A 24,637-nucleotide genomic window follows, 5' to 3' on the forward strand; every position below is an offset into this window, starting at 1 on the left:
TAGAGTTGTGTCCTTTCGAGTATCATCTACTACTAAGTTCACTCGTAAACTGCCCATCGGTACGCACAGCATGACGACATCCATCCCAGTCCAGTCCATCCTGTCCCCGGGTCAAGCTCACAGCGCAGAAGAGTCCATCAACCCGTTCCACGGATCAACGCTATACCGCCCAAAAAAAGCTTTCAAGCGCAGACAACCTCATGTACTAGAAGCGAACGCGTCCAGTGATCTCGAGTCAAAAGGTCAGATGCGGCTGCAATACATTCCCTTTTTCGCCATTTGGATTGTCCTTGGTTCAGAATGTGTCATCTCCAATCTCTCAAATGTCTATAACCCTAAACTCTTTGTCGAGTTTGCAGCTCCAATTATACGTTATACTGTTTTGGCGAACGGAACGCTCTTCAACATACATTTGCTTTATGCACACTTGGTATATCTAGAACAGTATTTGGTCGTCTCCCCTTGACTTGTAAAACACTAAGAAGCTGAATTAGGTTCTTACTCACTTCATATTGAGGCCCGTTAAACCGATAATCATGAGAAGTCACGCCAGCCCACCATCTACTCCAGCTTCTCTCACAAAAAGCTTCTAGTCTCCAGGAGGATAGCTCAGCGAGATCATACACCATACCATGGGACCTATTGTCCTGGTTGAACCCATCGTCCTTGAAAGGTCATGCACTTGATGCCTCGAACTGGGCGTCTTGACCGAAATAAAGTCTTGTACGTGGCGAAGTAGGTATCATCGAGATTGATCGGGGTGTAGCGCTTTTTGAAAACATAAGTCTATTCGCATCATTGGTCATAGTGAGTTCTGGCACACGCGCACCTGGAGGCAGACTTGCTTAGCGAACGTGCGTGGGTGGTAGAGCGCGGTTTTGTCGCTTCTGCTGAAGAAACTGCGGGGGGATTTATGCTGTCAGGTCTGAACTAGGAATGCACGTACCTAAGAGCGTCATAAAACTGCGCTATAGCAGAATGAAGAAGGCGAGGAACATGGTCAAGGCGTCGAAGTACATCGCAAAGGTGAGCATGCCTTGGCCGTTAGCACCGGTTGAATTGCACGTGTAGATACTTCACAGCGGGTACGTGGAAGTCCAAGGAAGTAGAACGAGAACGAACTCATGCGAGTGAATTGCTTGTCGTTACCAGGGCCTTTGATACAAGAGACGGCCCTTTGTAAGCTCTTAAACTCTTTTATATTCACGCATTGTCGATGCGTCCTTTAACATCTAAGCGCGTTACGTATTAAGTACCATCGGACAAGAAAGTAGCACATTAGTTATTCGTGCCTTGGAAAATAGATCATCATTTCAAGTAGACGCACATCCTGATATCGCACTCCAAACATTGCCTCGCAGCTCCCGACTCAAACCTAACCCTCCGGCTCCGGTGCATACTGCCTGAAGTTTTCATCCGTAGCATTCCAATCATCCATAACGTTTCCGTCGAACACACATTTGACACCCCAATGGCCAGTAGGAAAGTTGCTCGATTTCCCGGGGTACCACAATATATCGTATCCACTGTGCTCCGAGTCGAATCCCCTCGTGCAGTCGGTGTTATTGTTTTCATGGATACTATAGAAGGCGTAGCATTTGGTGTCTATATTTGGACCGATGGAGCTAATCTTTAGCTTAGCATGTCTGGACATTGTGGAGGGAAGTTTGTTGTTTAGCATACCCGATGGGCTTTCGGGGGAGTTGCTGGTCGAGACCCCAAGACGTCCAGCAAAGAGGGTAGTTAGGATAAAAAGACGGACGGTGGTAGGTGCAAGGCGGACCCCAGTTCTCACCAAGGCAGAGGTAAACCCCGCCGCGCTGTTCGCGAACTTTGAGACTACTATGGGCATGCGGCGGGATGGCGTCAAGGTGCACGTTGGGCGGCAGCTGTGAAGGATAAGGCGCGCCGGCGGTGGAGAGGCACAGCGCGAGGGCTGTGATAAAGTAGAGGATCGTACTCATGTGCATGAAGTGGGCCGCGACGTTGGCGAGTTTGTGTAGGTCGGGGTCGGGTCGTGAAATTGGAGGAAGAGAAAGCTGCGGAAGGAGATACAAGCAGGTTCCAAGATCAACCAAGCGTTTGAAGGTCTATCACAATCGTAAATTGCAATGACTAAGTTCATATGGCGTGCCGAAGAAGCGGGGTTATCAAACGAAGAGTGCAATTGTGTGATAGCCCGAGCGTTTCCACGCGGACACACCTTCCATCAAAATGACCATGAAGCTTGCGTCTGCGGCAACTGAAAGACTATCGAGGTCCGTGTAGCGAGGTAAAGGTTCTATGAATGTATCGACCATCTATGGGTCAACTAGGGCAATGGTGGCCCAAACAGGATCCACGATGATGCTCATCACGAACAAGCCACAACAACCATTGATCATTAATGCCACACCCAGACCATCATGCATGGGCAAGCTAGACCTGAGCAGTGCATGGCCTTATGATCCAAAACAAACGCTTATTCTAACGCTTCCCTGTGAACATGCGAATGCATGACAACAAACGCCCTCTATATGCAATATCGTGGAGCGCTTCCGTAGATATGTTTTCCTCTCGCTCTTCCCTTTCGGATTTCAACACCGAGATAGTATCCGTTCAACAGCGAATCATTCATAGTAACACCGACCCTTCACGCGTTGCCCGGCTTTTCATCCGTGTCAACATGCCACACCACGTAATTCGGCAGGCCATAGACGCCATACCCAGCCCTCTTCGCCATCTTAGCGAAGCCCTCCGTCTCAGCCTGGTTCTCGAACGCATAGCAAGGGAAATTGATGCCGGAACGATGAACATCGGCTTTAACAATAATATTGACGCCACCGATACCGTCGAGCGGGATTTCAACATCTTTGTCTTCTCGCCAGTCGCCTTGGAGTGCCATGTGGTTGCGGAGACCGAAGATTTTGAGATTCTTGTAGCCTTCTGCAAGAATGAAGTCTTTGTCTTTCTCCACGTTGGCAACAACTTTGAGCGATTCGGGGGTTTCTTGCCAGGAGTTATAGTCAAAACGGCCCTCGACGTCGACCATCTTACCGCCGACTTCCCTGTACCTGTGGAACCAGACATTTGGTACGAGAATGTCTCTGTCATGTAGGATGAAGTCTTCAATGATCTCCGGCGGGCTGTCGTGGATGTCCACGTCCCTCCAGTACACCCAGCTGTGCTCCGATCTTAACGCTGTGGCGAGCAGGTAGTTCCTTGCCCTCGCTAGAGCTTTTCTACGTGGGCCTTGCGCCTCGAAGCTGTGCCTGTCGTGCACTTCTTGAGACGACCTGACACCGAAGTCTTTTGCCACAATCATTGTCGAGTGAAAAGCAACCTCCGGATTGCCTTGCACCCTTTCTAATTCCTTCGCCAACGCTGCCATTGTATCATCTTCGCTGTCGCCAACCAGAAATGCGAGGTCTATAAGCTCGTGCGGGTACGTCAGGGAGCTGAGTAGATCGAAATGCTGAGGGAGGTGTTTAGATGCCTCGCGCATTGGCGTGAGGATGAGCACTCTCTCCTGCTTCTTGATCGCATCGACCGTTGAATATATTCCGTTGAGGTTCACGTAATTAATCGAGGTATCGTTGATTACGATGGGCTTGTGTGGATTGAATATGACGGGCGTCTGGCGGTGTCTGTACCACTCTTCGTTTTCATTTGCCGTCATGTGCATGGGCGATTTCGCGGGTCCCCAGCAGTAGAACCTGATCTTCAGTCAGCTATTTCCGCCCTCTTGCGCACTCCGTATGTGCCATTGAATGTGAGCCTCCAGATCGCATAAATATTTGCGTCCATACCTCTGCATTTTCCCAGCGGTCGATCTCATGGACCTCCATAGCAATATTAACACAGCGACGACGCCTAACAGCGCCCATGTCTTCGGATTCCGCAGGGTATGCCACGCCGGTCTGCTCGGCAGCAGCCTCGCTCTGGTAGCCTTCCAGGAGTAGCCCTTGGGCACGAGCATGTTTCCAGTCGTTTCGGCACCCGAAATGATCTTCTCCTCTTCCTCGTCGCCCCTGCTCTGCGATACGCGGACAGAACTGATGCGTGGCCGTATGTTTTGCGTCTGGTCCCCGTCGCGCTTCTTGCGAATGGGTGAGAGGCGAAATGGATCCAGCTTGACTGCGGGTTCGACTTGCGTAGTCGTAACGGGGAAGGGCGAGTGAATGGTACTGCGCGGTGCGTAGGCCAGCGGCCGTTTGCAAGGAAGGTGCGGTGCAACGTGAGGAAGGAACGATTTGGATCTCAAACTTCCGGCTGAACGAAGGTCTTCGCAAGATACAGAACGAGCTACCGGCCAAGCGAAACTCGACGGGTGATCGTATCGAATGCGGGATTGCTGTTGTCGCGAGCGTGTTTACATTGCACCTCGTAAACCATCCCGCGCGCTAAAGGAATCGTTCCTCGGCCCGCCGATGACGACGGTGCTCAGCCGTCCTGCAGTGACGATTCAGAAGCTTCGACATTTGGCAGCCCCGGGTTTCGTGAGGTCAATTGGAGGTGCTTCTTCAATGTGTCACACGCGCTGTCGAATTCCTTACGAACGCGATTCCAAGTGACCGATGACACGTTCGTCTCGTGCTACATCGATTGCAAATCAAACACCTACCGGCCGCCACACCGCGCCGATCTTTGTGTTGATGAGCCTTTCGGTACGGTGCAGATTATCAGCATCTACCGTGAAGTATAGCTCATTCGTGAATTTACCACCCTGTTGACCAAGGAAGCGCTTTTCTGGCAGTCACAAACACTTTTCGCCGTGTCCAACCAAGCTCACTTTACCAAGCATTTTGAATTGTCACCTTTCGGGGACTTCTGAGCACAAAGACGGGCCGGGACAGGCCTCGCTGCCGTTGCCTGTCCCCGTTGCTGGATCGCACAAGACCCTGGCGTACAAGCCCATGAACTCATTGCATCACAATGAGAACGACAGATCGTAAATCATTCAAGAGATGGGCGCACTTACCCACGGCAAGTGTATATCCTCATCTCGGATATCATGGCCAAGGCGAGTTGTCCTTTGTGTTACCTTTGCGAGATCTTTTCGGCTCTAGATACGAAGGCCATCGCCGACCTGAAAGCAGTCGATCCTTATGCATGCGTTCATGGACAAGCCAACATGACGCTAAATACACGACGTACGTGACTGGTCTCGTTGCAGATGCAATCTCGGCCTCTGTTTCACCCAGAAGACTAACACCAGCCTTCGAAGTCGCGCTCTCGTCCTGTCTAAGAGCGCAGACTGTCTTTCGCAGACTACACGACAGGCCACTGCAGTGAATTGTTTCACCAGCCTCATTTCACTTCAACGTGCGCGCATATCCGCTTCGTCTGTGCTGTGCATCTTCTTCTTCCGCGCGGCAGCCGCCCAAATATTAAGTAGTGGCACAGCGCTTGAGCATTTTGCCACTCCGTCCCTGATCGTCCTGTAACTCGTCGACCAATCTCGAGCCTTCCAGGCCTGTCTTTGTGCTCTCGTCATCCGAAGCAGTATCCTATCGACGAGCGGTACCGAGTCAAGGCCAGGATCCCAATCAATCACCACGACAGTGTCCTTTATAGCATCCCGCAAGCCTGCACAGCACCGTGTAACACCAGTAGCGAGGAAGCTCGACCTTCAATGTCCGTCCCAAACTCTTTCCGCTCAAGTCGAGTGTCCGTGCTGATCACCTGCGCATCTACTTCCAGATGACTGGACGAGGACAGCTCCGCGATGTGTAACGCTGGCCCGCGAATCATCACCATCTGTTCAAGGATAGCGTTGGCACCCGTATAGTTGGAAGAGCGAGTATCAGGGATCTGTGACAGTTTTACGAAGCGGTCAGAGTCGGTGAGAGACGGAAGTGGTGGACGAGAGAATTCGAGGCTTTAGGAACTTGAGGGGAGCTGCAGCCACATCTTTTTTCCGAGAAAGGCGCGCGGGATTCGCGGATGTCAGTGTAGCGAAGGCGTAGCGCCTTTGACGTGCATCTTCTCCCATCTATTCCCTCTTCTGTCTCCACTTCCCCTACCTAGCCACGATAAACAAGGTGACGAGAGTAGCTCGAACTGGCCCAAGTAATCTTTACAATGGCATCGAGAAAGAACTGGCTGCGCAAGGTCATTGGAGGCCTGACGTCTTGAGACAGCAAGAAACAACGTCGAAATCCATCTTCTCCAACGAAAAGTACAGTCACACCACTCTCCACCTCCTTCAACCTCATTGGTCGCGGCAACTCAACCATACATCCCCTCGTCCCTCCGATCGGAAGCTCCTCCCGCATACGCCAGCCTCGCCCTCCATCATCGGTCAGCGCTCGCGCTGCGCGAGTCAGCGCTGACCAGAAGAAGCATCCGACAGTGATCGGTGTGTGCTACGAATGAAGTCAGCCTTGCAGTTGCTCCGCCTTGGCCGCAAAAAGCAAATCCACGCTATTGCAGGAATAGATGCTTTTTGGTGATGGTAAGCGATAAACGAGCGGTAGGCTGAGGGGTCTAACTTGGCGAGAAATCGTGTCAATTTTAGACGGCTGATCACTGGAATGATTTGGGTAGATGAGATCAGCTGTATATACAGATGTCACGCTGGGATGTATGGAACTGCGGGAATTTATGTCACATGCCGGGACCCTCACCTGGGCACCTTGTGGGAACAGCGGTTCATCGTGAAGGAGTGAATGCCAAAAAAACAGCCACTGCTCAGAAAGCGACCCTGAACACGATGATCAGCAAGTTGCAAAGATGGTTTACGGAAGTTGTCATGAATCAACGTTCATTTCTGCCGCACCTGCATGGCCACGAGTGGCTGTAGGTAGTCCGATTTTGTGCTCCTCCAAAGAGTAAGCTACGCTACATACTAGACGTTAAGGTATAAAATGGTTGATCTGAATGCGAACAAGGGCCGTTAAACGCTGCAGTGATGCTCGTACCAAAATAAAGAAATCGTGTGTTGGGAAGGACAGACGGTATGCTCGCCAAATCATGCCAATCGTAACAATGAGAAACACAGTATGTAGGAGATGTACCAGCTTGATGGATGTTGTAGTAAGGATGAAGTAAAGCTTTTGAGAGAAAAAACCACCGAACTTCAGCGTCGAGTGGAAAGACGCTGATAATGCTGCGAGAAAGCAGCGACTGCTGCTGAACAAAACCACACTGAGCTGCTGTCATCGGTATGCGAACACAATCCGTTGGGTGAGGAAACCACCTATGCTGTCGCACTGACAAAAGAAAATCATCCATTGTCGTGTTTTGTGATTTCAAAGATGGGTGCCAACCGCCCTAAGTTCCCTCTCTAGCCTCAGGGCATCGTCGTAGCGACCGTGCTTCCGGTGATTGTCGATTTCGCGAATGGCTGTTGCACGGTGGTTGCGGAGCATGATCGTGATGAGATCAATAAGAAGATCTTTATTGATCTGGTTCGGTAGTAAGCCAGCTTTTACGATCCTGTCGTCGATGTTGTTGCGTTTGAGTTTCTTGAGGCCCTTTTTGCCATCCCTGGTCACGCCTTCGTGTAGCATGTCCGGATTGTGGATCAAGCACTCCTCCCAAGCTCTCGCAAGGGCTTGACTCTGCTCGAATCGAGCAACCGTTTCACGATCGGCTTTCACCTTCTTCTGACCAATCAACTCCGGCGTGAGGTCTTTGATGGAGGTGGCGTCTGGTGCCTGGGTCACTCCTCTTGCAGACCTGGCCTTGGCTTTGGCCTTGGACCTCTGGACAACGTGATCCTCGGGTCCAGGAGTTGAACCTGGGGAAGGGTAAGAAGAAGATGACGATGATGGGTTCCAGCGTTGCTGCTGGCTGGAGTCGTGCTCGCTAGGTTGGTAGAGAGATGGAAGCATGTGTCCAGATAGTTGATATAGCCGTCGTGTGGCTCGTTCGTTGAGATGATTGTCGCCGATAGGGTCCACTGGAGACTGTGCTTCGCTGATCAATGCTGTCGAAGATGCAAGTGAACTTGTCGACGACCGCCTGGTGTCGTTGCCGTCGTTGTACCACTCGCTAATCGGTGGTAACGGTCCTGTTCGATTCCTGACACAGTAAGTGATTGCATGCTGCGATGAAGGTAGAGAAACTCACCGAGTAGGAGGCCATAGCGAGTGCTCACTTGTCGAAGGCTCCGATTTGATGTTATCGCCTTCGACGTTGAAGTGGTGTGCCATTTGAAAAGCCGTGATGGTGTTCTAGGGTTTGATGGAGAGAAAGGTGAAAGCAACAAGTTCGAAAAGCAAAGTGGCCGTCCACGAAAAGCTAGGAAGATGGAGCACAATAACGGGACGACGCCGGATTCAGCGCCTTTTATGTACTGCGAAGAAGGCCATTGCTCCATCCTTATGCAGCAAGCATTAGCTGCATTGCGCGGAAGCCGGAAGTTGACCAGGTCGTTGCAACCCTCCATGTAAATTGCGCGGTTGCGGTACCATGGGCATATTTCCCCGCGCAGCCTGCATACAAACATAGAGTCGAGCGCTCACAGCCATCAACAGCGACTGCCAAGAAAGGTACCGAATGTGGAGAGGCGTGAATCTCGCGGGTGCGCCACTGCGTCTCCCTTGCAGGACCCGAATGCCGCAGCGATGAAACAATACGGTCTGCTCAACAGGTGCCCCGCAAGCCGGGTATCCCTTGAATGAGATATCGGGAACGACGCTCTGGCGAGCCAAAGAAACGCAAGGATGCTTTCACCGCCAGATGTGCTCCAGTGTGCGCTTCCGGTAACGGCGCTACATGTTGACAGTAAACGGGCGCCGTCATGCGAAGGGACGTAGAGCGACATTGACAGACCAGAACGTGCATTTGCAGGTATACTGTGTCCCATGAGATTTTTCTTGATGCAGGCTCCCATTTTGTCCGTTCTCGGGCTGTTTGTAGATGCAGGCTGCCACCCGGTCTCGATTCGAGCGTTGGGTAGGATCGTGGCTGAATCGATCAGACAAAAGGAAACCCGGGCCCGTACCCTCTCACCAGGCTCGCGGACGGCTGCACACACCCCATTCGAGATGCATGACCAGCAGGACTCTGGTTCGGGTGTCGACTGCTCAGGGTGACCACAGTGGGGAGACATGCGCGGCCTGTAAACCAGGATGGCCTAGAACAGAAGCAGGTGACACCATACGTGCAGGCGCTTGAACATGGGCAACAGGCGCATGGGAGGCACGCCGTTTCCCCGGTGGCTCGAGCAATGTTGCATCAGATGATGAGCGCGAGATCGAGGGGAGAGACCAGGAGAGGACGTGCGCCAAGACGTCACTATGCGCTGAACAATGGAGTGAGTTTTAGATGAAAAAATAACCATGCAATGTATTCCCGCAGTAGCATACAACAGTGAGACGCCAGAACCTATACACACGAAAGGAAAGGAGTGCACTTTTCGTGGAATGCCATTCGTACCCGAACCGTCAACTGCACGCTCCACACAATCGGTCTCGAAGTCATGTCAAAAGTGCGTGACGTATTAAAATCTAGTAAGCTCTCGCCATCAAGCCCGACACCTGATGCATGTTGCCCATTACTCCTCTCCCCGATTACATCCACGACTCGAAGTCCGGTCGCCTACCAGGGCGCTCGCGCGCTGGACGCTAACATGCTGCCAAAGGAACATGGATGATAGGATGGTTTCCAAGCGGTTTTGTGGGCCGTTCGTCCCGGATGCTGATTGATTTACAAGAACAGGACGGCAACCAGGCCAACAAGGCCAAGAGAGATGCTGGGGACGGCAAGTCCAACAGCGGCGCCCGTCTTGTCGTCGCCGCTGCTCGAGCCGCTCTTGGGAGTGCTGCCTGCGGTGCTGGCCTCGTCAAGCTTGCCCTCGCAGACATACTTGCCCTTCTGGAGCCTGCCCTTGGACTTGAGGGGGTCGTAGAAGTCGGTGCAGATGGTGCCAATGTCGCCAGTAGACTGCAGGTTGAAAACACCCTTGACGAAGTCCAGCGAAGGCGTCTCGACCCTGATGACTGTTAGTGTCGCGTTGGCGGTCTGTTGTCCGCATGTACTCACTTGGAGAAGTTGCCACTCATGTCGAGCGCAGCCTGGACGTTCTTGAGCTTGGGCAAGCCGTCAATCTCGTGAAGGTTGGTGTTGTTGGCGATCTGGAGGTTGGCGCCAACATCAGTGAGGGAGGCGAAGGAGACGTTCTTCAAGCCCTTGTTGTTATCGATGACGAGAGCACCGTCGATCTTGGTGAGGTTGGGGGCCGAAAGGCTTGCGAGATTGTCGCTCTCGAAAACTCCGAAGCTTCCGCTGTTGATCTTGGACAATGAGGGAATGCTCAAGGAACCGATTGCACGGAAGGAGATGTTGTTGGCCGACTCAAGGTTGGGGAACGACACGTTGACCTCGGCGTTGTTGAAAGAAAGGGTAATGAACTCGGTGATGTTGGTGACCTTCATTTCGATGCTGTTGATGTCGTCGTTGTTGGCAATGAAGATGGAGGACACTTCCTCCAGATCGATACCGGCCAAGTCCTGGAGCTTCGTGTTCTCAATGTCGAGCTTGTCGGCCTTTGTGATACCCTTTGTGAACTCCAAGGATCGGAGGTTGGGAAGACCCTTGAGAGTGAGCTCATCGACCTCGGTCAGCTGGGGGAAAGACAGAGCTGCGAGCTGCGAGACGTCGTTCAGGGTGAGCTTGCCAGAGATGGACTCGAGGCTGGAGCTTCCGAAGCGCTGGATGCCGGAGTTGGCTTCGATGACCAAGTCACCGTCGATGGTCTTCAAGTTGCCATCGAAGGAGATGTCATCAGTCACACCGGTGGCGACAGCCACGCTGCCGGAGTAAGTTGTGCAGGCGGCGATGGCGGTGGCATCGCCGCCGTTCTGGATGGTTGTGGTAGCGGAGTTGCTGCAGGAGGCGGCTGTCGAGCAGGTCAGCAGGAGGTGGGTGGACAGCGAGGCGGCAAAGACATACCGTAGGCAGAGCCGGCGACTGCCAGGACAGGCAGCGCAACCTTGAAGAGAGACATGTCGGCGGAACGAAAAGCGAGACGGATTGTGCGATATTAAGACTGCTCTCGACGAGGACGGGCTATATGGTCCAATTCCAAAACACTGAAGATGCTGAGCGATTGACGAGGAAAGGAAGAAACTGGAAGAATTAATAAAGACCCCACAGGACGGTTGGCAGGGGAAGTCGCAAGAAAGCGAATGTGGATGAGGAACGACGACGAGGCAGAAGGCAGGAGAGAGTGTGTTTGAAAAGGAGGCGCGGACCATGCTCGGGCTAGCCGCATCGGGCGGGCGCGACCAGCCGGTTCACACTGGCGCACGCTCGGCCTCCAGGTCATCTCGTCTCGCGCCGCGCCGACAGACTCGTCGTCGTCGTGTCCGCGCCGCGCTGGCCTTGTCTGCTGCGCGCTCGCCATCGCGCTGGCGCTGCCTGCATCCACGCCGAGTGGAGCGCGCGCCCGGCGGTGCCTGTTTACGTGGAGTCGCGCATCCAGGAATGAAGACGGCGACGGCATGAGACGACCGGGGCGTGCGACGCTCCCCACTCGGCGTGTGCAGATCCTGATTAGGCTCGAGCACGTCCAGCCACAGCTCACAATTCATTCAAGGTGGTCGACGAGAAGTCGCATCATGCCCCGGCTGAATGCCCGACGCTCCACGAGCCCATGTCCCGCCACCTCGCACGCCCATGGACGGCGATGCTGAGGCAGGCCCCGTCGTCTGTGTCGGACATCAGCAGCGTGTCGACAGTTGCACTCCGTCCGCGTTTCAGCCCGTTTGCGAGTGGGCCGGATGGTCTCCTCGCTGCCGTCATCCAGTATTCTGCCCTCGACCGTCGCCTGGTCTCGCCTCGCCTGCACCTCCAATCAAGCACGGCGTGGCCTTGCTATCAACATCACTCCCTGACATCGCCCAGCACGCTAGACGGATGCACTTGCGCAATCTCATTGTTGTCATCATCGCCAGCCGATTAATCTCTGTCGCTTGCAGCTTCGCGTGCCCGACCGTGACGAGACCAGGGAAGAGCACTCCCACTGACCACTGCCAGTGCCAATTCCCGCTTGGCCAGCTGTTCAGAGCCCTCACATTCACCATCCAACACTTTGCACAGGACGCTGTGGAAATTCTCCGAAACCAGTCGCCGGCACTTCCGTACTGTGCATGAAACGCAATCTTGGGGCTAATCATGTTGCTCCCAATCTCTTTCCGGCTTTACACTGCAAGATACTTGTGAAGCTGGGGTCTGGCTTCGGCTTGAGAAGGTATGCCATCATAGGGAGTCGGATATCCGCCGTGGTGAACTTTCAGACCCAGCTTTGATCTACCAATCGCACCTTTAGCCCTCGGGACGACCTCTATGCTGGAAAACCCTCCCCACTCTGTGACAACATCAGAATCAACAACCAAAGTGCGAAGATACAGCACCGAAAATCGGACGCTTTTGCCCGATAACACTCTGATTGTCTTTACTGAGAGAACATCACTGTAGCTTTGACGTTGATCTTTTCTGCCAACGCCCTGCAGTACCTCGTTCGGCAACGTCGTAAGACAATACCTTGTACCCGCGCTGGTGATTACACCAGCCTTGCACATGGCGGTCACACTTGCCATGGGAGAGGGTGGGGTGCATTAGGGGAATGGAACGCCAATATTCCCGTGTGACCATCACTGCTCATGCCCTCGAGATGCGCTTCTCCGGCCCTCCAACGTAGCATTTTGCGTCGACCTTTTCCACCACTCCTTGTACCACCATTACTGCAGTCCTGCTCATCAGACTGAGCCTTGTTGTTTTTCTACAGAGTCTTACGCTCCGAGTGGATGAGATGCAAGCAATCCTTTGCCTCGCACATTACTCCCCTTCTGTCAAGTCGAAGTCGCACAGTGCCATTGACGCTCCCCTACGTTGCTCGAACCACGGTTGCTACCCCGGTCACATCCACATCTCACATTCAAAACACTCGCTACCACTAAATGCCCTGTAAACAACCCGTCGCCACGCCGTTAGAGACCTGGTCTTCTGCAACGGCTGCCAGCAGCATCTCGGATCGAGAAGGATCGGATCATGTGTGCAGCCGCGGAAAGACGAGTACGAGATGGACATGGTCTGAACGGTAGGATGCGGTAAGGTGAAGGCCAGTCTCACAATGTCCATTCTCGGCTGGTCTTGTACCACGCGCGCCGAGCTCCCCGCGGGACGAGATCGCCGATGCGGCATGCTTAATGTGTGTGGAATGTTGATGGGCTGTCATCCATGGCCGCTGTTGTCGAGTAGTTGCCATAGATGTACACCAGGTGGTCCACTAACAATAGCACTCGCAACTACTAACGAAGTAACCTCGCAACCCATGATGACCTTTGGCAAATCCCTCTCACATAATCGCACAAGACAGTGGTGTTATCGGCCCGTCCCGTCCCACGTCTGGTGGTACATCATGACATTGAGACGAGCTCTCGATGACAGTAATTCTTGCGACGAATACAACCATGATAAAAGACCCTCGCAGTGACTCGTGCGTGCATCGCTAATGCATCCCACCAATAGCCTTGACTAAGGGAACACAGCCGACATCCCCGAGTATCAGCAAATCTTTCATATTAGCTTCAAGAAGGCTTTATCTGTACCACACAAGATCTGGCTGCGCACACTACTCCATACGTGCGCTCATCGGACGTCACATCGCTCGCTGCACATGCATCACTGTATACCAATCAAGGATGAGAGCAGTCAACTACGAGAGAAAGACGATGGCTATCCGCGTTAGGCTTTGCTCCTTCACGAGCGATCTTGAAGCGGAGCCGTACTACGTGAGGATGACCTGCGTGCACCGACTTCCGGGGCCATGACACAGAAATACGAATTCGTACGCGCTGCAGATGACGCTCCGCACACAACATGATTGACAGGTGCGGTCGGTGCGTACTTGCACTTGTATTTGATCGTTTGTTTCTTCAGCCATTCGTTCGGCTCAAGAGCTCCACTACCTACGCACTTCACAACCGAGTCACAACACACAATGACCCTCTCATCGGCCACCGCTTATGCATCCTCGCCTATGTCATGTATTATAACCTTACTTGCGTGCTCGACTCAAGTCGTGTGCATGACACTGATGTCAACGTCCTCGATTCTCCACATATACCACATAAACAGCGATCTAAGTGAGATCAGCATCGCGCCCCTCGACTAAACCACCCTCGTAGCACGAAATCACTGCAGATGAACAAGGAAGGACACGGAGATGAACGCACCGGTAAGGCGAGAACCTAGACGCTATGGACAGCATCTCTGCCTCACTCATGTATTTCCATTTGCCGCCCTTGTTTTTGAGCTTCGATGTGTCGCGGCCCATGTACGTGGCCATCCCGCGCCTACATTGTTTACCCCCGTCAGTAAACTTCTGATAGATCTTGCGGTGTGTTTCGCCTCAGGGGGCGAGGACCTTTCACTTACTGCACGCCCAAGTCGCCCGTGCTGAACACGTCCATGCGCTTGAGCCCGAAGCAAGCGAACATCTCGACGCTCCACCTGCCGAGGCCGCGCACGGCAACGAGCTTCTCGATGAGCTCTTCGTCGGACGCGCTAATAAGCATGGCGGCGCTTAGTTCTCCAGAGACGAACTTCTCGGCGAGGCCGCTGATGTATTCGGCTTTGCGTTGGGAGAGGCCGGCTGTGCGGAGGGTGGGGAGGTCTTTAGCAACGACTTGGGAGGGGTTGGGGAAGGAAGGGTGGCTTTCGGGAATACTGTAGACATTCGTTAGTCCATGGGCGTTTGTGAGCTTGTCACTGGTAGCATCGCTTTGTGAATATTCCATTCTTGTGAAGGAAGGCGATGTGTCAGTTACGCAGACTATGACATACGTGCAGTGAACTTTTTGCGTATCGAGGCAGCAGCCTGTCCTGAGACCTGTGTAATAGTGTTAGCAGTTTAACATCTAAGTGAACGTGCTCTGTCATTGACACAATTTCTAGTGAAACTGGAATAATAAAAGCATACCTGCTGTCCCATGATCCCACTGCTCAACGCCGTAAATGGATCCACCACCTCCCTCAATCCCTCCGGACTAAATATCTTACACTTATGTCTTTCCACCAAGAGCCTCAACTTTGGATCCACACTACACAAAGACTTCTCCGCATCTTTAAGCAGCGTGTCAATCGTCGCGGTCGGCTTGTTCAGCACGCCGACATCTGGCGGCACAGTCTCCTTCGCCTTACGCTTCTTCGTTGGCGAGGGTTCGGCTGCTTCTTGCGACGCTGATGGTGTGGAAGGTTTCGCTGGTGATGAGGTGTATGCTGTCACGCGTGATCCGCCTGGGGTTGACAAGGGCGCGTTGGTGGCGTGGGGTTCTGCGGGACGAGGCTTGAGGTTGCCAAGGTCTTCCAAGGGGTGGTCCGATTCCGAAGCATGTGTGTGAGCGAGCAAGCCCACGCCAGACGGAGTCGGCGTGAATGGCGGAGGTTTGGAAGGTGATTCCAAGGCGACTTTCCGTCGTTTCGTGAGAGGTGTAGAAGGGAGCTCTGGGACTGCAAAGATAGGTTGACGGTCTGGTGCGAAGATGGACTCTGCCGCTTTCACCTCAGATACTTCGGGCGGTGACGTAGCGGTGTTTGAAGCTCGGTTTTTTCGCTTTTTGGTGGCTTCTTTGGGTTCTGTGGATGGTGTAGGGGTTATCTTTCTGTATGCCACTGGCTTTGGTACCGCGGAAGCTGTGGAGATGCGGGCTGAGCGCCGTAGAGCCATTGTGAAACAGTGATATTGAGGTGCAAGCGATGAATAATATGACTTTAGTAACCTAGCATTTGACCTTTACCACGAAAGCGACGAATGCGCGTCTTGAGATGTGTGTATTCTTTGAAGTGTTGTGCGGCTGAGCATGAAGTTTCTCGGGTGACGGATGTCTGACGCGGTCGCGGGGCCTTGAAGTTGGTCGGTCGCGGAAGCACCTGACTTCGTGCTGACCAATATCATAGATAGTCAATGCGACCTCGTATTGACGAATTGCATTGTGTCTTGGTAATGGATGATAAGTCTTTTGGGACCAAGGCATATTCATTTCTGCTGACCTCGAATGGTGACTTCGTCCTCTTCATGAACCAATTTTCAGTTCCCTATTGCAGTGAGGAGGGCAAAGCTAAGCTTGGGCGTGAATGAAGCACCGGACGTATCTTACCAGACAACATATTGCCCTGAAATTGTACCAGGCACGTTTGGCTGCGATCCAACCGTCGTTGCAGGCTTCCGACACGTATATTCCGCCGTTGACGATTACATAGCCAGCTTTACATAAGGTTTATGATTGACCGAGTCCAAGTTCTACACAAAATCCACAATATGAACGGCTTCATAGCTATGAACCAATGAGTTCAACAGTAGACTTTTCCATGTCAAAGAGAAGAGCCGTCATGAAATTCTCGAAAAGGATTTCTGACATCTGTCTTTCATATGATTGGCTCAGAGCTTCCGAGGTTTCGCAGCGCGCATGTCTCCCAGAGAAGCATTCAAAAGCATTTCAAAACCGCAGCTAGCATCACTTCACCTTCTGATTCCGATAACAATCACATGAAGAGCCCATTGAAGTGATTCCTGTAGCGGTGACAGAGTTGATGGGCTCTAGGAACATTCAATACATGACAATAGGAAATTTCTTGATAGTACACTCTAAATGCACAGCTCGATACCTCCACGCCCCTTGTCAGTGTCAGTTGTCGTATATACACTTCTTCCCGTCCGTCTAATGTCCGCTGCTGGCGTTCGCTGCCCTCTTCTGCACGACCATGGCCTCCAAATCCTCACGCTCCGCCATCTCAACCTCGATCTCCTTGATGATGTTGCTCAGGTAAGGAGTGTCCTGCATACACTTTAGCAAAGTCTCCAGTGCCACTTCGGCTTCGAGTCCTTCTCACATCTTCCTGCTTGGTCCACTCGCTCTTGGGCAGGAGCTGGTGGGATACGGAGCACTGCGGCATTCGGTTAACAGCGCATCCCAGAGCATTGGCTACGTGGTATATGTTACCTGGAAAGCTCGACGAATGCGGAACACGCGGTCGTAGGCCTCCTTAGGAGGCAGGCGCTTGAGGGCAAGCTGGACTACGTCGTTCTCCTCGGGGAGAATATCATCGGCCCTGCGGAACAACCAGCGTCAGCGCATCGCTCCAACTCAACAGAGAACCAAGTCAAGTATTTTCAGAGTCTCCAGCCCGGACTGGCTCGCAGAAAGGGCTTCCGTACCTCAGACCGAGCTGCCTATAGCCAGCGGCGTTGCCGTACCACTTGGCGAGCGGCGCCACCCAGCGCTGCAGCCACGGGCGTTTGAGGATGAAAGGGGCGAGAGACGGCGCAGACATGGCGAAGGAGTGTCTTTCGGTTCCGTTGCGAGTTCGGCGGGCAGTGGCGGCGGTTCAATGGGGGGTGCGAGTTGTTGCAGTGGTGAGGTCTTCAAAGCGAGGAAGCGAATTGGACCCAGCGCGCCAAGGCCCGGAAGCTTTTGCGAGCATGCAAGCCCCCACCCGTCCGCCTTTCACAGCTACGACCCTGCTGACGCCGCCGAGTACCCTTCCCACCGCAACCGCATTCGCAACCGCTCGCTGCGACGCTCCATTCATTCTCGGCAGCGCACCCTCCGAACCCCCGCCATACGACACTTACCCGGGATCCGGTGGTCAATGGAGCTGGTCAATCGCTAGCTATTGTGTCACCGAGTGCTGCGGGGCTTCCGCACACTGAGGCACTTAGAAGGGGACGACGGCCTGTAGGCGCTCTCTGCAAAACGTCGCTATCGAGTGTCTTCTAACTGCTCCCCAATGGCCAGCCCTTGCAATGTCTGCCGACGATCCCGCGCCGCCGCCGTCCCCAAACAGTGCGCGAGAACGGTATGCGCCGCCGACCGCTCTTTCCTCCCGCGACCGCTCCTCTATGCACGATCAAAACTGGAGCTCACCCTACTCTAGCTTGGCTCTCAAGTGCGCTGCCCTGCCCAACTCCTCGGTGAATGCAGCCTGTGGTGCTGTCGCCGGTATTGCTTCTGGCATCGTAACCTGCCCGCTCGACGTCATAAAAACTCGCCTGCAAGCCCAGGGTTCCTGGCGCCCACGACACCACGGCAAGGCCACGCGCATCGTATACCAGGGTCTGTTAGGCACTGCGCGAGTCATCTGGACTCAGGATGGCATTCGGGGCATGTACAGAGGGCTCGGGCCGATGCTGCTCGGTTATGTGCCCACCTGGGCCGTTTATATGAGCGTGTACGACTGGTCAAAGGACTTCTTCTATACGCGAATAGGTCTGTGTGAACACCTAGCAGAATTGGAACTCTGTTGATAGTGTGCAGAGAACAAATGGCTTTCACGAGTATCAGCTTCGGTTGCCGCCGGTGCATGTTCGACGCTAGCGACAAACCCTATTTGGGTCATCAAGACGAGGTTGATGTCCCAAGTGAGTGCGCGCGCCTCTGACGAACATCGCCCGCCATGGCACTACAGGAACACGCTCGATGCCTTCCGCAAAATGTACGCCAACGAAGGCATGCGAGCATTCTACTCGGGCCTAACACCCGCGTTACTTGGTCTCACTCACGTCGCCATTCAATTTCCGCTGTATGAGTTCTTCAAGATGAAGTTCACTGGTCTGGAGATGGGTCAAACGACCTCGTCCGACAACGACATGCATTGGTCGGGTATACTAGGAGCAACGATCCTAAGCAAAATCTGCGCAACCTCTGCGACATATCCCCATGAGGTTCTTCGCACCAGATTGCAGACACAACAGCGTACGATTCCCTCCGCCTCACACGAGGATGTAGCCTTCCGAGGAAGTCACCAAGAAGCTCGATACCTAACAAGGGGTCCAGGCACAGCTTCTTCTGACGGCATGATTAACATCCCTCGGTATCGCGGTATGATGCGGACCATTACCACAATACTGCACGAAGAGGGTTGGAGAGCGTTCTACAACGGCATGGGCACGAATATGGTTCGAGCGGTACCGGCAGCTGTCACTACGATGATGACATACGAGACACTGCGGTCGATGCATCAAAAGCTCAAGCAGGAAGGGCTGGAGATGCAAGCTTAGGCTTGACCACTTTTCAATGATGGGCAATAAGCCCTGGCGATGAGTGCAAAGGAAAGTCATATCTCGAAGTCGACTAGTAACACCACATATTTTGGGCCTGTTCTGAGGCGTTGTGTTTGGGAGCGCGATATCCCGAGTGAGCATTGCCTGGTTTGTTATTACGTTCTGCGTCTTCGTGTATATACAGCATTTGGGCGGCACGACGGCATCGGCGTTCAGAGGCATCCGAGTACCTTCTCTTTGCTTTGGGCACGTTTTACGGCAATGTATACCAATTCTTGGTCTTATCTCGACTTTGTAGGCTCACCGTGGTCTTATAATTCCGTGAACGAGTGCAGGGGCTCACTCGACAGTGCAGGACACAGCACATGTGAAAATAACTTGCATTACTGGATGACTGATCCTAGCATCCCTGTAAAGTGATTAACACGGGTCATGTATTGCTCAGCGAGCCATCCCAAGCCCTTTCCGCCAACTTGGTATACCCGTTGTGCTCCACGTTAACTTGCTCACGCTCTGCAGAGCTTTCCAGACTTGCTCAATGTAATATACGACAAATACGGATCGACAGAAGTTTATCAACGCCTTCTGCTACATTCCATGTTTCGTCCTACCATCTTAGACAAAGACACGGCTATCATCTGTCCGATTTCATGGTTTTTGTGTGGGATAATGTACGCTTCCTCAGCTTCGTTGTTCAAATGTGACAGATATTGATCTAAGATATAAGCCTTCCTCTTAACGCCTTTGATAAAAACGTTGAACACCGTGCTATTGTGGATAACATCTTCTTCATCAATGTAGGAGTGCGCTGAGTTGGGCCTTTCTTTGTTGTCACGCGATCAGCTCGCTTGAAAAGAGGAGAGTTTGGGCTTGGTGTCTATCGGTCGTGTTTCTCTTACGAATCGTGCTATCGGAACAGACTTGGTACTTGAGATCGAAATCATAGTTCGAAAGATAAAGGCTCAGATCAGGAGTGTTTCAAGAAACATGCATGTGAGTAGTGAGCCACAGGTGGAGCTGTGTAAGGGAAGGCAAGATTATAGAGTACGGCCTACACCCTGATGGTGCCCTCTTGATGCTGTTGATCATCTTCATCATGACCGTCATCGGCGTTTTCATCTCATGATCTGTGGTCACAGCATTGGAGTATCATGAGGGCTACGGAATATAATCACGCAAGGGGGGTTGATTGGTATTATCAAATTCGAACAGTATGAGCGCTCTGCCCTACTCATCTACGTTCGTCTCCATCTACGACTCCGCACCTTTTAAAGCGGCATATCCGCATGGCAAACACTCTTCCGATAGACGAGCCACTCAGACTTCACGTCTCGAAGACACCGCTTTCACAATGTCGCCTCTGAGCAAACAAAGCGACTGTGCCTCGTTCGCACCGATGCATGATCGTCTTCCGGCTATGCAAAATTGTTTTTCTCGTTCTTACTCAAACCTAGCTACGATTTACATCAACCAGCGAGCTCGATCTTACTATGCCCTCTGACAACCACCGTCCCGTCCTCTCATCCACGCCGTCTCTTCCATTCATTCCCGTCGATGAAGCCGTCCCCCTCGACGAACCCGACTCATACCTCAGTCTCGCAGGCTTCCTTGCCGAGGATCACGCTAGGTCCCGAACCTTTACTACCACGACCAGCTCTACTGGGCCCTCTACCGTCCTCTCTCCCAAGACCGAAACCTCTACTCACTATAATATCGACAAAATCCTCGCTCGCTGTTCCATTGCAGCCAGCAAACGCGCCTTTAACCGTCAGCTCCACGAGACAGACCTTGAGTGGCGGACACGAAGGACGCACAGTCCGAACACGAGAGGGGCAATGGTGGAGGTGAGTGGGGACCTGAGGGAGACGCATGATGCTTTGATGAGGTGTTTGTATGATCCTGGTGAGTTGGGAGATCAGATCGAGGAAGTTAGGGAAGAAGAAGGGAAAGATAATGCGTATAGATGGAGGCCTTCTGAGGAGCAGCTGGGGAGGGTATCTTGGAGGATCGAAGATGGTGAGGGACAAATGGAGAGCCCGACGAATGGAGTCAGAAGTGGGAGTGAGGTGAGCGAGGCGACTATTGTTCATATGCGTGGTGGCGGGATGCAGGAGTTCTTTGGGCTGAAGAGGCCGAGCGATGCGAAGAGTTTGCCACAACGCCCGGAAATTATCAGCAGACCTTCAGACGCCTTTGATCAGACAGAAAGGCCCAATGGAGCTGCCACTATCCCTGGCCCGCGCTGCTTTGAAGGACCACAGGCTACGCTGGTACGACCGCGCGACTCTCAATTGCTGCGTGTACAGCGAATGGAAAAGCTGGCGCCACCCTCGCTCTTCTCAAGTGACGGGTTGAGCGAAACGGCTGACTCTGGGAAAACGGCGTCTATTGTACCCGAAGGCTCTATCGCGAGCTTTTATGTGGGCTCACAAACGCGTCGGGGAACACTGCATGCATCCTCGGATAGCCGTGATTCACGAGTGTCCGTTAACAACTTCCCGTCACCGCCTCCATCAAGTACAGGAGGTCACAACGAACCATACCCTAGAAAGCTTTCTACAACCGGGTCCGATCGATCTGAAAGCACAGTCCGCTATTCGTCTTCAACGGTGGAAATACCAACAACTAACTTGCAAGAACAGTGGAATAGCGGCAGCCCTAGCTTTAAACCCTTGCGCGGTGGAGTACGCGGGATATATGCCGACGAGGATTCTACCAATGAAAGGAGAGGCGAAGAAACTAGCACGGTGCGAAAGCTTGGGTCTCCTTTGCAGTCACCGATTCGAGATATTCGGGATAGGATTTTTGCAGACGATTGGAGTGCAGATAGTTGGAACAGGTATCCTCAGGAGTTGGGCAAGCCTCAAGCTTGGTCAGTTGCGTCAGATAGTCCCGGCAACCCAGAGGTCGAGAGTCCTAGCTCGCCTAGCCACCAAAGCGGATCACAACCTCCACCGTCAGGGTACATACAGGTTCCCCAGACAGAGTTGGTTGTCACACCAACCCGTGGAGATCTCAGGAAGAGCATCGAGGGATCGCTGCGGAAGCATCGGCGACCGATTGAGCAGAGCCAAGTAGCTAATCCTCCTCTACGAGTGACGGATGGGCAGAATGGAAGACCGTATCTATTCCCGCCAGGTAGCGCGCTTTCTTCCGATATTGCTCTCCCGCCGGACACTCGGGCGCCATCGAATCGCTCCGTGTGGCAGGGCGGAAGCCACTTATCGATAGCTCCAGAAGATTCGGCAAGTGAAGCAGGGGCAAGAGCACAACTGAGAGCGCAAACAGGCTCGAAACCGCATCGAGGTAGAGAAGCAAAGCTCTTTCCAGGAGAAGCTCTCACAGAGGTCGGAGAAAGTCATGAGACCGAGGAAGAAGCGAAGGAGAAGTCAGAGGAGCGGTTCCGCGAGGAGATCCGCATTGCGTGGGGCAATTATCAGACCAGGATGAGGATGATCAACGAAGACGTGGGAAAACCGCCCGAGGAGAAAGAATGGGTGAGAAGTCACGAGCGATGCCAAGCCTTGAGCATTCACTGACTAGAACACCTGCAGGCAGCCAGGGAAGAGCATAGAATCTTGGAACTCCTGATTAGCCAAGCATCGACTGATACGGGATTTGAGGTGAGTTAACGCCCTGATGCGCCGAGCTTGTGGATTGACTGAATACAGCAATTGCACGAGCCCTGGCAGAAGGACGAGTTCGTCAGAAACATGTTTGGAGTACGCGCAAAAACATCGACGACACCCTCAATCCTCAGGAAGGCGAACAAGGTCATGAAGTGGTTTCTGGCGGTGCCGGACGATCCAAAACTGAAGACGTGGTCCAGTCGCAGGCGTGGGCTTCAGTACTCCAAGTTGGACGCAGCACCGTCCAGCCTCCAGAGAAGAGCGACGAATGCGACCAGCTCACAACCATCTCGATCCACAACATTGAATGCACGGAATCGATACCATCGACAAGAAGAGGGAGGCATACTTCTTTCACCCAAACAACACAGACAACTTCATTTCGCTCCCAATCCTCTTGTAAACGCGCAAGCCTTGCGTCAGCCGAGCTTCGCAACTCTGGGATACAGTTCGCAGGCTACCTCTGCACAAGGTAAAGCTGAAAAGGTGGACAATGGACCGTCTGTGGCATCGAGCGAGACTGGCTGGCCGACGCAGTCGCAGGCAGGTGGCGGGCGATAAGCATAGCATGCGCAGGTTGGATGACAGGCATGCTGTACAAGTCTGGGTTTGACACTCTCAGTCTCTGTCACAGCGACTGCTATTCTTGAAACATTGTATGAGATTGGCAGATATGTTGCATTGGTTCAGTCTGCTCACAAGCAATTCGCGCTTACTTCGAGCGACCGTTCGACTGAAGAAAGCATGGATTGAGATGCTAAATCGTGAGTGCAAATGTGAGGGTGGTGACACCTAGGCGCGACGGCGCACTGAACAGGCCACCAATTGATGCTCTCGTATGCAAGCCATGTTCGTGACCGTTCTATGTCAAGAGCGATGTGAAACATAGCCACAAAGTCAAGGCCGCGACCGAGTTTGGTTCGCGCGAAAGAAGCGAAGGATCAGCGAGCAATCTCTCGGATCCAGCCATTGCTCCCGATGCCCCTTCATCTGCACAGCAAATTGGAAGCCAAAGCGAGCCGCGTCGTCCGGGCAGCTTGTGAATCTTATGCCACCCTTGACCGCGTGGGTTCTGCTCCAAAAATACGAGAGACGGGCCGTGGAAGCTTCGGTAGGACAAGCGGTGTGGTGAGGGCTTGGCCAGCGCGCGGTCGAGCGCGGATTAGAGGATGACATCAGCTCTGCTGAATCGTAGAGTGCACAATTTGCTGAGATTGGGGCGAGGCCATGGTCGAGGCCGGATGGAGCATGGCCGGCGAGCGTGGTGTTTGTGCACGATAGGGAACGGCAAGGCTGGCATGCGGTGGATAAGCTCGAGAACGAATGATGGGCCGCAGCACCTCCCGCATGGGGCAGGCCATTTCCGCTCCGGGGCCAACTGGGCGAGGCTACGGGAAATGAGGCCTGCGCGGACTGGGCGCGGCGGCTGCTGAGCTGTTCGGAGACGCGAGCACAGATGCACTGCCGCCAGGGGGTCTTGGGATGCAGAAGGGAAGCTGGTGCGATGCAGCAACAGTGGCGGCGCTGTCGAGCGTCTCTCCAGGGCGGCGAAGAGCAGGGCGGCGGGCAAGAGCATGGCGGTGGTGTCGCTGGCCATGGCGAGTCGGCGTGGAGGCGTCCAGGGTTGCTCGGGGGCATGTCTGGCTTCCTCGGACCGGCCAATCAGCAGCCCCGACGGCCTCGTACCTTGCATACGCCGCCTGGGGTGATGCAAGAATAACCCGCCGTGCGCGATCTCCTGGACGGTTGTGCAGCCCGGTGAGATTCGCACCAGGAGCACCGCGAGCGCATGGCCGTCGAGGGTCGCGCACACGAAGCATAGAGGCCGGCTGCGTGGCTGGACAGAGGGACGCGGAATGCGCCCGAGTCAGCGCCTCCAAACAAACACCCCGACGTCAAACGGAGAGGCCTTCTAGCTCCCGTGCAGGGGCGCACCTTGTGGCCACGGACCCCCTGGCCAATCAAACGCCCTCGCCGGATGAGCTTGCCTGGGGCGCCTCTTCTTCTTCTCCTC

General features: G+C 53.5%; 7 protein-coding genes across 7 annotated transcripts; 2 read left to right on the top strand and 5 right to left on the bottom strand.

Moving 5' to 3' along the window:
- Window positions 1-2,632: 2,632 nt before the first annotated feature.
- Window positions 2,633-3,796, bottom strand: N0V89_002486 (uncharacterized protein; the record flags this gene model as incomplete). The annotated part of the gene is made up of 2 exons (XM_056211295.1): window positions 2,633-3,695; window positions 3,789-3,796. 2 exons carry the CDS (start codon window positions 3,794-3,796, stop codon window positions 2,633-2,635), a joined length of 1,071 nt encoding a protein of 356 aa, XP_056074768.1.
- Window positions 3,797-7,232: 3,436 nt separating this feature from the next.
- On the bottom strand, window positions 7,233-8,138 carry N0V89_002487 (uncharacterized protein; the record flags this gene model as incomplete). The annotated part of the gene is made up of 2 exons (XM_056211296.1): window positions 7,233-8,007; window positions 8,056-8,138. 2 exons carry the CDS (start codon window positions 8,136-8,138, stop codon window positions 7,233-7,235), a joined length of 858 nt encoding a protein of 285 aa, XP_056074769.1.
- Window positions 8,139-9,636: 1,498 nt separating this feature from the next.
- On the bottom strand, window positions 9,637-10,936 carry ecm33_1 (cell wall protein Ecm33; the record flags this gene model as incomplete). Its single annotated transcript, XM_056211297.1, has 3 exons — window positions 9,637-9,922; window positions 9,973-10,828; window positions 10,882-10,936. 3 exons carry the CDS (start codon window positions 10,934-10,936, stop codon window positions 9,637-9,639), a joined length of 1,197 nt encoding a protein of 398 aa, XP_056074770.1.
- Window positions 10,937-14,366: 3,430 nt separating this feature from the next.
- Window positions 14,367-15,661, bottom strand: MAG1 (3-methyladenine DNA glycosylase; the record flags this gene model as incomplete). Its single annotated transcript, XM_056211298.1, has 3 exons — window positions 14,367-14,661; window positions 14,775-14,824; window positions 14,915-15,661. 3 exons carry the CDS (start codon window positions 15,659-15,661, stop codon window positions 14,367-14,369), a joined length of 1,092 nt encoding a protein of 363 aa, XP_056074771.1.
- A 991-nt stretch (window positions 15,662-16,652) lies between these two features.
- On the bottom strand, window positions 16,653-17,265 carry QCR7 (Cytochrome b-c1 complex subunit 7; the record flags this gene model as incomplete). Its single annotated transcript, XM_056211299.1, has 4 exons — window positions 16,653-16,769; window positions 16,825-16,878; window positions 16,935-17,043; window positions 17,150-17,265. 4 exons carry the CDS (start codon window positions 17,263-17,265, stop codon window positions 16,653-16,655), a joined length of 396 nt encoding a protein of 131 aa, XP_056074772.1.
- A 568-nt stretch (window positions 17,266-17,833) lies between these two features.
- Window positions 17,834-18,991, top strand: N0V89_002491 (uncharacterized protein; the record flags this gene model as incomplete). Its single annotated transcript, XM_056211300.1, has 2 exons — window positions 17,834-18,200; window positions 18,249-18,991. The coding sequence occupies 2 exons, from the start codon at window positions 17,834-17,836 to the stop codon at window positions 18,989-18,991; spliced, it is 1,110 nt and encodes a 369-aa protein (XP_056074773.1).
- Window positions 18,992-20,484: 1,493 nt separating this feature from the next.
- N0V89_002492 (uncharacterized protein) lies at window positions 20,485-23,184 on the top strand (the record flags this gene model as incomplete). The annotated part of the gene is made up of 3 exons (XM_056211301.1): window positions 20,485-22,491; window positions 22,549-22,617; window positions 22,666-23,184. The coding sequence occupies 3 exons, from the start codon at window positions 20,485-20,487 to the stop codon at window positions 23,182-23,184; spliced, it is 2,595 nt and encodes an 864-aa protein (XP_056074774.1).
- Window positions 23,185-24,637: the final 1,453 nt, after the last annotated feature.

This window comes from Didymosphaeria variabile (genome assembly GCF_027946475.1).
Source record: "Didymosphaeria variabile strain IMI 356815 chromosome Unknown scaffold_2, whole genome shotgun sequence".
Classification (NCBI taxonomy): Eukaryota; Fungi; Ascomycota; class Dothideomycetes; order Pleosporales; family Didymosphaeriaceae; genus Didymosphaeria; species Didymosphaeria variabile.